This window comes from Accipiter gentilis, chromosome 1 (genome assembly GCF_929443795.1).
Source record: "Accipiter gentilis chromosome 1, bAccGen1.1, whole genome shotgun sequence".
NCBI classification, from domain to species: Eukaryota; Metazoa; Chordata; class Aves; order Accipitriformes; family Accipitridae; genus Astur; species Astur gentilis.
The window spans coordinates 49,529,770-49,542,905 of NC_064880.1; the positions used below are offsets into that span (position 1 = coordinate 49,529,770).

Sequence of the window (13,136 nt, forward strand, 5' to 3'; positions counted from 1 at the left end):
GCCTGCCCAGGACCTCAAGGTCCTTGTCTGCAAAGCTGCTTTCTAGTTGGATGGACCCCAGCATATACTGATGCCTGGAGTTATTCCTCCCCAGATGCATTTCTCCTTGCTGAATTTTGCCATATTCTTCTCTGTCCAATTCTCCAGCCTGTCAAGGTTCCTCTGAATGGCAGCACACCCATCTGCTGCATGAGCCACTCTTCCCAGCTTCCTATCATCTACAAGTTTGCCGAGTGTGCACTCTGTCCAAGTCATTAATGAAGAGGTTACTAACCCCAGCATTAACCCCTGGGGTACACCGCTAGTGACTCAGCCCCACCTGGACACTGTGCAACTGATCACAAGCCCCAAGGCCTGGCCATTCAGACAGCTTCGAATCCACCTCACTGTCCACATACCTAACCCATCCTTTGACAGACTATGAGGATGTTATGGCAGACAGCGTCAAAAGCCTTATTAAAGATGAGGTAAACAACATCCACTGCTTTTCCCTCATCCACCAAGCTAGTCGCATCACTGCAGAAGGCTATGAGGTTGGCCGAGTGTGACTTCCCCTTCATAAAACCATGCTGAGTACTCCAACATTTAAAGAATCAGAAATGACGATGTCAAAACCAAAAGGTGACTGCTCTTGTACTATGCTATGAAACAAGTACAGGAGTGTCATTTGAAAGGACTACTATTATTGTATGCAGGAAAAGAAGAAAATAATGAAAGATTTCCACGCATGACTAAGATTACCACTTTTGTTTGACTCCCCTCAGACTTGTATTATTTTGTTTCCAATGTTTAAAATTAATTATGGATTGTGGGTTAAAAAGCATACATACAGCAAATTTCAGAATGCTCATCGCTGCCATCCAGACAGTCATCATCCCCATCACAGCGCCAGCGATCCTGGATACAGCGCTTATTGTTACACTGAAACTGTTCAGCTTTGCACAACTGTGGTAGCACTTCTCCATGTTTAACTAGGAAAAATATCCAAGAAGTACATCTATTTTATGAGCTTGATACATACAGAATGCAATACTACCTCTACATAAATAGATATAAACTCTTCTTATCATTCTTCAGAGCATTTTTTAGTAAATTTTGCATATTTGAGGTAATGCCACCTGAAGCCTGTAGCAGCATGCATATCTGAGTGTATGGTTGAGGTAATATCTTTTTAATAAATGGAAGAACTTAGACTAGAATGACAAACTGTTTTTTTTTAAATTGGTGATTAGATGATAGTGTAAAAATATCAGTTTAAAATATTGCAATGCCTCATCAACAGTGAAAAGGAAAATATTCTCACAGACACAGACCAAATTCTGGTGCACGTTAAAGGCCTAGAAAATGATTAGCGGATAGCTGATTCTTGTATCCAAGCAGCAACTCAAACACCTGCATTATGCACTGGTACAGACTTGGCAAAGAAGAAAGGATAAAATTCTGCTGAGGTAGAATTAAGTAGCAAGCTACAAGCTTATTGGTAAATCCAGACAGATACATTTCTTGACATAAGGTTCAGAATGCTTAATGTGTAAATACCACACATCACTCTATGACCCTATGAGGAACACCAAAGTCCTTTGAAAGAGCCAGGCAATGAAGTGTGTTGGGGAAAAAGCAGGAAACCTGCTTCATTCAGTTCTGAAAGTGTCTAACCTCTCTTCCTAATGCTTACATTCCATCTTACCAGTGAGAAGTCCACCTTCCAGTATTTTCTGCTAAAAAGAAAAATAGTTTTCTTTAGCAACAGTGATGGCTCTGCCAGCCATGCATTTGGGTCAAATTCAAGGTAATTGCAAGCTCAATAATGTTCATCATGTTATGAAACAAACCCTTATGCTTTACTCATCTCTACCAGGCTTATTGGTGGAGACCTATGTAAAATTTTACACACTACACTTCAAGAAATAGATCAATGAGATTAAAAACAAAAAACAAACAAAGAAAAAAAAGAGAATTGAGTAAGTTACAAACATCAGGTCTAAACATTTAAAAAGAAACCTGTATTGTCTGATGAGTTATTATTTTTACTTGAAAATCTGACATTTTCTTATTAACACAGGTTTTTTTACTGGCCTTTCAATGAAGATATCCAAGGAAGAGAAGCAAAAAAAAAAGACAGCGAAATTTGCATAGTCTGTGTCAGGACCTATTATATATAAATACATCTGCTTGACATGTTTTATGAACAGTTTCAGCATGAAGATTTTCTATGCCAGATTTCAATTTCAGATACTTACTCCATATAGTAATCTGAAACAAGTTTATATAGATTAAATATAATAATTATATGGAATAATTTCTAGTATTTCTGATATTCTTTAAAAGACGTCAGTGAAATATTTAAGTGCTTTATCCTATCAGACATTCTGAAATATTTTCCAATGTATTTCATCCTCAAATATTGAGTACTTAATATTTCATCTTTTTTGACAACTCTTTATTATATTTAATAAACTGTCTTCAATTAGAATTCTTATTCAAGGAAGATTTCTTTGTCTTATAGAATGACAAAAAGCCTCTAGGAGACCACACTTTCTTGTTTTATTTTCAGGTTTGACTTGATTCCTTAACAGTAGCATCAATTCAGATAGTCTTTAAAATTCTTACTCATGCAGGTTGTACTGTTTTCCTCCAAAAGCTGATTATCAGCACAGGCACAAACTCTGCCTCCAGGAATGGCTAAACAAAGAGTGCTGCAGCCTCCATTATTAACACGACATGCATTATCACCTGTGAAAATAAAAAAGCAACTTTAAAAGTAACAGCCATGCTAGAACTAATTTTTTTTTTTTTTTTAAGAATGTAAGCACATGAAGAATTTTTTACAGTTATTTTCCTCTCATTTTAGGGACACATTATTATCATAGTTTTGTTACTACAGGTTATAATATTTAAACAATTTTAGTTACAGGTTGCAATAAACTGTAAGAATAATAAAAAAACCCTACACCATCAGTTCACAACATTGTATCTCCCTTTTTTATGAGGAGAACAAATACTATAAAATATTTATTATGACGCAGCTACATGCAGGTAGTATTTTAAAGAAATTAAACAGTATATAAAGGAATGTTCTGAAGTATATTGGAATCTGCACATATTAAACCAATGTGACTACAAATGCAGACTATGCAAAAAAGAGAAAGGAAACAGAAATAAACAGTACAATGAGATCTATGGCAGACAGAATACATGGCGGATATTTCCATAGTCTTTTCTGAACACATCTGCTATTTCTCTACCTTCTTCTTCTGTGTTATTGTTTATTCCCAAAAGGTGTACGCTGTTCACATGAAGATACTGGCAGCTGTCAAGTGTTTTAATCATCTACCAAGGACTGCTGCATCCTTACTGCCTCACTTTTAGGCAACCAGACTTAAAACCGAAGCCACTGAAGCAAATGTTACGATTTCTGTTTGTGCCACTTTGCCCATGACTTAATTGCTTAGATGCACACTGCTGAGGACATTCAACTTCTCAGGACCAAAGCTCTGTTAATTTCAAGTGTTGGTGATAACTGACTATGATCAGGCAAGCTATAAAAAAAACTTTAAAGCACTTTTTTTCATCTTCCTGTCCTAGTAAAAAGCAGGTGTTTCTTCCTCTGCTCCTCCTTTTTAGGTGTACAAAACATTCATCAACTTCTTGGGTTAAAACAGACTCCACACAATTCCCTCTCCTCAAAGCACTACCACTTTTATTAAATTCTCATAGGGGTAGCTGCAAACACACATACTAAACTGTCCTGTCAGAGCCATACCTACATGTGCAGGGAAACGCTTTCAAATTATCAAATGAACATCACATAACCAGCAAATAATTTAAGATTTTGAAAACTTACAGATTTTAAGATGTACCTCAACACATCTTACAATACAGACTTTGAGCATTTCATAATAACCTATTCCTAGACTTTTTTCTGACTCACCGTATACCATTTCTTAGAATTAAATGTGTCTACAGTTCATTAAAACCCCACTGAACTTTCAAATAAATTTATGTACAATAATTAATACAGAATGCTGTGGGAAGCTGCTGTGGTACTTGTACATCGGGCAGGGTGCGAGGGAGATGGCAAGAATATAGCTGTATAAACAGGGAAAACAGGAAGTCTCTATGAAGCGCAAGGGCTGGATCACAATTCTAGATAGAGCAGTTCCAACCTAAACCGGGCACTTAAAATACTTTATTGGATCTTGACTTCATGTTTTAGTCTATGACCTAAAGCTTTGTACAAAAATTGACTCCTTTATTATGTCTACGCTCACCAAACCCCAAATAATATGAACAAAACATCAAAAGAGTAAGAGATGCATTTGCATCTGTATCTTGGAAAACGTCAGGTAAAACGCTGCATCAGAAAAAGTAGCCTTAAAACTCTCTACATCTTTACAGGGCCACCCATTATACAAATCAAAGAATGTCAGTAATGTTGATTTAAGATGATTATCAGACGCTGCCAAAACAAACAAACTAAAACATAATCTTCAAAAGTGATTCCAAAATTATAGAGCTCAAGTCAAGGAAATTTGCAGTGATTTAAAGAATATACATAAGTTTGTCAGATCACTAAAAAAGAATAAGGTTATAGAATAAAGGACTATTTAAGACAAATATAGAAAACACTTTGAAAACCCCTGATGATTCTGAGGCCAAATGCAAGCTTAAAATAAATAAATTCAAAATTAAAACACTAGATCAAAGTCAACTGGTCCGTCTTGAAGATGAAAAGTAACCTCATAATTGGGATGACAAACTACAGCACAGTAGGTTACTTGCTAAATAAGTGATAAAAGAGAGGGTGACAACAAGGAAAGTACAAGTACCAAGAGTTAAAGCAACAAGATCCTACATAAGAAGTTTTATAAAGTGAGCTTTAAGGAAGTCTTCAACCTGAAGGTGCAATGACACCTTCAGTCCCATCAGTCTCGCTGAAGAGACTCCTAGGCTAAAATGACTCCTGAAATGCAATACAACAAAGAGGTTAAGTCTCTCTACTGAGTAAGCTATGGAACACATTTAGCTACCAAGTATTTATGAAATTAAATTTCCTCGACTGCTGTTCACAACAGCTATTTTATATGGGTGTTCTTAAAATATTCCCCAAATTTTAAAGCAACTTGCAAAGCTATTATCATATTTTTCATATTTTGCCAGCTTTTAAAACAGCTGCTGCCCTGCCACTTGCATATGATTAAATTAGGCTGATTCCATTTTAATTTGCTAAAAATTAGGCCAGAGCTAAAACAACAACGTACTTGCATCTCAGTCATCATTCTAAGAAGAAAAACCCCTGTAACAACCACACAAATTCGTTTTACCTTCTCATTTAAAAGATACACCGAAGCATTTATTGCTACTTAGCAATCATTGTACTTCTATGTTTTCCTGAGTATTCATTTATGTTTGTAGCTTCCCATAAACCTAACCTCAAGTACTGCTAAAGCTGTGTAAGCCTACTTTTAGGATCATACTACACATATGAATAGCAGCAGCCTGGGGCTCATCAGCTCTTCTTTGCAAACTGAAGAGTTAAAATATCAATTGATTTCAGAAGAGGCTATTTTAACTGCTGTAAATGGACTTACACAAGAATTACTTACGTATGAATAGCAATCTCCCCTTTCACAGCAGTGGAAATACCCGCAGGCCTTGGCAGGTTCATATGCTGACTGTAAATCCAACTCTTATGATTACTATGCTTCCCGCATAGTAATATGCTTCCCACCTCCCCATTTCTTAAGGTATTCCTGATGCATAGAGACACAAAGACTAAGCCTAACAAAGATGAATTCTAATTTCTAAAAGCAAGAAAAAAATGTTCCTCTGCAAGAGGATCATGCCTCATGAGATACAAAGACAGTGAAAAACACCTCTTCTTAAGGAGATACCAGAAGAAGCTTAATGTCGCTGCCCATAGTACTAAGTAAAGCAAGATTGGCACAGTCAAGTATCCTGTAAAAGACCTCCTAATAAAAATGCCAGTCTCAATTCAACTGCGCCAAAATAAATTGTCGTATTCTCTGCTTGTGTAGTGACAATCATAGCAGCATCAAAACAGGAAACTCACAATATCAGAACCAAATGTTTTTAAGGTATATGTGCATAAGCTATAAAATATAACTCATACCATAAAATTAATTACTGTGGTTTTCTCTGTAAAACATGGTTGAGCCTTGGTCCTGCTCTTTCAGAAGAAACACACAGAAAGAAAAAAAAGAAATTAGTTTCACTTTCTTTAAAATAAATGCTTATGCTCCTTTGGGAACAATGCAAGATCAACCTCACTGAGCAGGACAAAAAGGGAAGATCCTAAAGGCTGCAGTTACCCTGCAAAATTCCAATTGCAATTTCAAACAATGAATGCATGAATGAGCTAAATTCACTTTCTCAAGATTTAAGCTCATTCTGCTAAAAATGTCTAAAAGGTAATATTTTAGTCTTCTGTCTCTGGTGTTAGCTTATTTGGAAGCTAACAGCAACTGCATTCATTTTTAATTTCCTTTTTTTCTAAAAACAAAGGAACTTTTAGTATGGAATAAAGCAGCAGAAGTACCAAGTATTTAAAGCAACCACCACATCCTCTCTTAGCAGACACAGTTCAAAGTATTCTGAAATTTGGCCAACTTGAGGGTAGATTTGGGGGCAGATATTGCCACAACAAAACCAAGCAAACCCAACAATAATCCCCCAACACATCATGTTTTTACATGACTTTGGAAGAAGAGAGAGTCCCTGAAAGGGATCTGTGATAAGAGACACACTCTTACAATGACCTGGACATAGCACAGTACTACACATACTACAGCTTGGTTTAGGTATTGAAAATTTAGATGTTACAATACCAGAAAGGAGAAACTTTCAGCATTGCTTCCATACTCATAAAACCAATTACAAGTTGGCTGTCTGGACCTCACCACTCCATAGTCAAGTATTATTGTCAATGGCTTTCCCTAAGACAGCCTAGCTGGACATAGAAAAATATTATTCAGCGGGAAAGGGAAGACTACATATTAACCTGTTGTAAAGAAAATCACTAAGCTTTCCAGTAGGGCCTCAGATGGTTAAGTGAGACATTGTAAAAAGTGGGTTTCCCAAGGAAAAACAAACTGGAAGATGTACTTTTAGATAGAGAAGATGTCTTTGTCTTCTCCAAAGAATATTAACTACATATCTAAGTCTTCAAATCCAGTAAATTTTAAAATGAAACATAAAACTAAATAATGCTACACATGCAGTTATTACATGCCAAGTATTTTGCCTATATATGTGTGTACTTCCCAGTTTATACTTCAGCATCAATTTGAAAATTAAACTTTCTTCCCTTTGTAAATCACCTGTTGATTTTTTTTTTTGTTGGATGAAAAAAAATATGGTAACACTAGACAAAAGAAAAACAACAAAAAAAATAGTATGTATGGTATATAAAACCTCTGAAATAAAACTATGCAAAATATTAGTCAGTATATATAGGGAAAATATTCACTGTACTTTATTTTCATATATACATTTACCATTTTTTTATATACACAGAAATGTATATATACACATTTGACATATACATATATGCCTATAACAAATATAAAGGCTAAATATTTTTTCTTATGTTTTAATTCTATCCACCCTGTACTAGTTTTATCAGTTGCTCTCCAAGCTACTCATTGACTACAAATGACAGAGACACAGTCAAATCTTCCAAGTGCTAAGAATAGACATGAACAAGACACTGCACCCACATCCAGATGTGAAGGTAATGATACTGTGAAAATAAAATTGGGGTTTATGCACAGGGACACAGTACTCATAATAGGGCCTGTAAACTTAAAAACAAACAAACAAACAAAACCCCAACACTGTTTTAAGAACCACATTTTAACATTGTATCTGTACTAAGCAGCATTCCAATAAATGGTGAAATTTAATTTTGTTACTTTTCTGGTTCATGTACAGAATCAAATGTAGCTGGACTGCTAACACCTTAGTGACTGATTTTTCTACAGGAATTGTAGAACTGGAAATGTTCTATGTGTCAGAAATGACCATCTATAGAGATTAATGAGATCTATAGATATTAATATTTAATACAGTCATCTTTTAAACAGTATTTTATACTAATTCCTGATGTTCAGTTTTATGTTTGGTAGCAGGCATTAACCAGACATTAATCAGAAATATGTTTTCATTAAAGAGAGCAAATATTCAACAACTCATCTGAATACTGTATGCAGTAAATGGATCTAAAAGTTTTCTGCAGTAAAATACATTTGTAAATTTACTGGTATAGTAGCAATTGCATTTTCTAAACTCCACCCATGCAAACCTATAGCCTTTATTTCATTTCTCTACTTATGTAAGTAGCAACAACTATGTATTTTTGCACTACTTCAAAGGAAACTTACTCTGATTCTCTGTAACAGCACCAGGTACTTTCAGGAGATTAAGTCATACGGTGCTGATGTAGACCAAGACGGGGGAGAAAATTACAAAAAGGAAAAGACAGACAGGATCTATGATATTATTTAAGCAAAGGTAAATGCAGTAATATATTTTATGTCTATGAGCCAATATGTATATGTTATCTATTCTATTTTATACATTCACAGTATCTCTTTGACACACAAGAAAAATGGCAATAAAGGCAGTGTAAATACACAGAAGACATTCAGACAGCTATAATACTATGATTCATTTTCTGGTATGGACGAAATGACCAATTTTAACATCAATGGATTGAAACATTGGAAAGTATATTTCTCATGCCACAAGTCATATTCTTTTTTCTGTTGTTATCTAGTCACCCCAAAATACTAGGAGACTGTAAGGAAAAATATCCTTTTATAACAGACATTTGGAGAAATTGTATGTTATAAATACCTTGCTGTTTACGTGGATCATAAATCTGTAGCCCAAACAAAGGTGGTCTCTCGCTTCTTAACAGTGTCACATTCCTTGTAACCAGATCCAACTGGAAAATTGACCCATTCATGTAATCTGTCCAGAAAATATAATTTCCATGATGTGATAGTCCAAAAGGATGATTCAAATCTTTTCCATTGTAGACTACCTGCAATTAATTAGTGGTAGGTGAGCTTTAGCAAGGCTAAAATAATTAGTAATTTGTCTTAGCATACACTGCAGAGAACATAAAATAGGAAATAGGAAAACTGAGGTAAGTACTGTGCCCAAACAATAACGACTTAATGCAATAAAACCAAGTAAAGAGTGTAAAGTTGTTCTATGCACCGGCATCAATATCTAACTTCAAAATTTTGTACAAATTCATTTTAAGTGTCTCCTGACAGTTAATGCAAAGGAATGTAGGTAAATATCTACCTCATCCCTAGCAAGGAAGCATGGTTCTTCGTATAACCTTGACTATCTGTTAAGTACCTCAAATATCTGCTTCTTTTAAAGCAAGTAATAGTGTGTTTGAATTGCTTATTTTTGTTGAAGCGTGAAGTAAGTGCAGAGATTGTTTATTTATTTCTGTGAACTTCCTCTCTAGTTTGGGTTGTGATAACTTAAAACAAAACAAAAAATGCCAGTTTGTTCCCCAAATAAGACAAACTTTCTTCCATGCACCTTCTACTTTTGGTTTATTAACTCATACATAAAGCTACAAATTACACCCCAAATCTTGTCTTTATTTTATTGGCTGCAGAAATGTTCTAAAACTGTGTTATTTGCTATAGGACCAGTCTCAGGACTCCTTCACAAGAACTGCAACTACCACTACACAAGAGCTGTCTGATAAAGAGGAACAGTTTAAAAATATTTTCAATCCCTACAGAACAGAAACAAAACTTTAAAAATAGTCTAAAATTACCATCAAGTAAATTACAGTAATTAGAATGATTTACTTTAAAAAGACAGAAAACTGCAGAACTCTAAATCATCTACTTTTGTGAGCCCTGCCTTTATACTTCATCATAGCAGCTGCAGTTTGGAATGACTGGGTTCCAGTCTTCTTCTGCTTGCTGGGGTCCTTGCTTCAACTAATGCCCAACAGTGTATTTCTTTCTTGCCTCTAGAAAGAAGGAAGCAGTTCATCAGATGCCCTACCTTGTCTCTACTTAGAGACACAAACCCAAGAGAACAAGGAGACAGAGCCAACTAAAATACAACTACTTTGAGGTGAAAAACATCATGCCCTTTTGCCCTTCAAATTTTCTCTTTAGGCTTGGAATTCTTTTGGTCAAAAGTCCTCATCTCAGCTAACTGATTTTGATCAAAATTAATCCATCAGTCAATTATCCGCCAGCTACTTGTGCAGTTCTTGTAGGACTTCCCCACCCCCCAAAATCCTCACTATACTGACACAGCATTAAAGATGCTACCGACCAAGTTATATTTTGACCAAAATATCCTATAATTAAAAACAAATGATTCAGCATCAAAAGCAACTATCTTCTAGTTATTTTTGGCTAGATAAATTTTATTCAAGTAGTTATGCATTTTATTTAAATCACGGGATTTACAGAAAAAAAAAAACTTTTCAAAAAAACAGAACCATTCTGTGACACTTCAAAATAAAACCTGTAAAGACAGGTGCTTCTTATTATTCACCAGTTCTAGCGGGAGGCAAAAACAGCAGTTCCCACTAGTAATCCACATGTAATCCACGGCAGCTGCATTTAACCTTCCTAGAGCTGTTCTGTCCAGGAGCTTTTCAGAAGTCTAGCTCTGATAGTAGTCAAGGATCTCTAATTAAAAAATGTCTTTCTGCCAATGTGCTTAGCCCCCTCCCCCCTCCATTACAGGACCATAATGGATTTGGAGCAAAAGTAGAAGTGCTAAAAGTAAATCCTAACCTAGCCATTATGATAAACTGCAACACTACAGCATTAGTACAGGCTTAACAACAGATCACTCAATATAAAGGATTTTAGAAGCAATATTAAAGCAATACAAGCTCATACAGGGACAAGTTCCAGGGAGGACTGTGTCTACAGTTACTACTTTCAGTACTAGAGATCTGCGTACTGGTCCTATCAAGGCCATCATACAGAGGGAATCATGAGTGAAGGATAAATGAGAAGTCACAAGACATGTTTTGTGACAAAATCCTCCCACAGAAGGACTTAATGCCCGCTGTTCTCAATAAATGGTGAAGTTTCAGTTGTCAAGGTACTAATTTTATGAAGCAGATGGTAAACTTTCCCCAAATTACCAGACTCCAGTCTAAACTTCAACCGTTTTCCAGATGCCTGTTCTGTGCTTGTTACTTCTACAAAACAACACAGAACTTCTATACAGACTTGTATCTAGCTAGCATAGCCATTAGTAACAACTAAAACAATCTCTCTCCATCTTTGACTGCACTTTTTGAGTGTGTCCCCTCTGCATATTACCACAAATGCTCAAACGGGGCGCACTGGGATTCATCGAAAGCGGCTTATCCAGTGAAGTTTAATAAAAGCCTCTCTCTGGCAGAGCCAAAAGAAAATTTTTTTCTACTGAAAAGCTCTTTGTAGCTTCGTGGCTCAATCAAAATGTAACTCATTGTCACATGAGAAAAATAGATAAAACAAATTTTTAAAAAATCAAGTTTCATGTCACTTTCTAAAGATGACAATTTTAAGCTGTATTACAGTCTCCTGCAGGAGACTGCCAACATTGCTTGTTTCAACAGAGATGACACTGGACGTGCTGCAGGGTTATGCAGACTTTAAAAAGCTTGAAAAGTATTTTTAACATAACACAGTAGAATCCAGAAAGAGCATGCCTGTGGCAAAACAGCAGTATTTTTCTTTTACCTTTCTGTCAGTTCCATTCAAAAATATCCTTTCAATGTGATCATAATAGGCGTCACACCAGTATAATACATTGGCATGATAGTCCAGAGTTAAACCATTTGGCCATAGCATCTTTGAAGTTACAAAAATCTGCCGGCTGTAGCCATCCATCCATGCCTTCTCAATTCTTCCCACACTGTCATCTATTTCATCTTCTTCCCAGTCTGTCCAATACATCCAGCTATGAAATTATAAAAATGAACATTCAGATACCATTTTAATCATGTGACTTATACTGTAGACTTTTAGCAGCAGTTCACAACGGTATCTCCACAAGCCAGAGCAATTTTGACTCTTGCATGTTTCTTTCCATTGCTGTTTCTGTAACTATATTTACTTTCCCTGTGTACTGGATGCTTCTGAAATGACACTTATGGCATCCTGCTCATATTGTAATGAATTACATGAAGACCAAATGGACTAAGTGACATGAAAAGTGAAAGAATTGTTTAAGACCTTATTTAATCATACCAGAATTATGATTTATTTTATTTTTTTAAACCAGCAATTTTTATTGACTCTGTCACAAAGTTCAAACTTTTACTGTTTTGGGGTTTTTTTTGGCCAAGTCTAATTTGCCTTTATGATGCAAATCTGCTTTTTATTACGCTTAATGCTATCAAAAAAGCTGCAATACATGAATTAATTGCACTCTAGTTTAATAGCTACAGGATAACCTTGACATTCTGTGCACTTCACATCCCACATGAAAGCAGCTAAATTACTCAAGAAACTATTATGAGCACTCTGTCCCTCACAAAAATGTTTAGAAAGATCGATGGCTATAAAAATTGTTTGAAAAATAGCTGGTGGGCCATTTTAGAATAGCTTTATGGTTTATAATGGAGTAATGTAAATAACCAAAACAACTCTGAGAAAAAAAGTATCTATGTTACTTTGGAAAAAATAAGCAAGCATTGTAATAACTCATCTAAAAGTATTGGCTCAGATGAGTTCTCTGAAGCTTTCTCTGCACGTTACTACAGAACATACCCTATGTTTCTCCCCCCCCCCCCCCCCTTATTGAATTAATCTGATTATCATATTTTATTACAGAATTTGCTGGTGACAACTCTGATTTCAACAATATAAAATACACAACTTGAACTTACACAAAAGCGGAGGGTAGCATGCTAAGAAACACCACTTTCCTTTTTTTTCTTACCGCCCCCCGCAAAGGAAAACAGGTTCATGGGAAGAAACACAAAAGCCTGTACGTAATCTATGAAGTATCTAAACAGCATTTCAGATCATACGATGCACAGTGACATCAATATGCTGAAAATATTTACTAGACAGTAGATGTCTACTTTTAAAGTCAAATCTAGGATTTCAATT

At 35.6% G+C, this 13,136-nt stretch overlaps 1 protein-coding gene across 1 annotated transcript in view; it reads right to left on the reverse strand.

Moving 5' to 3' along the window:
* Window positions 1–13,136, reverse strand: part of LRP1B (LDL receptor related protein 1B) — a 591,173-nt gene that overhangs the window by 274,756 nt on the left and 303,281 nt on the right. Inside the window, exons 13-16 of the mRNA XM_049799136.1 lie at window positions 11,760–11,979; window positions 8,878–9,067; window positions 2,611–2,733; window positions 831–971 (exon numbers count right to left, since the gene is read on the reverse strand). Of these exons, the coding sequence (XP_049655093.1) occupies window positions 831–971; window positions 2,611–2,733; window positions 8,878–9,067; window positions 11,760–11,979 (674 nt within the window). The remainder of the gene's footprint in view (window positions 1–830; window positions 972–2,610; window positions 2,734–8,877; window positions 9,068–11,759; window positions 11,980–13,136) is intronic.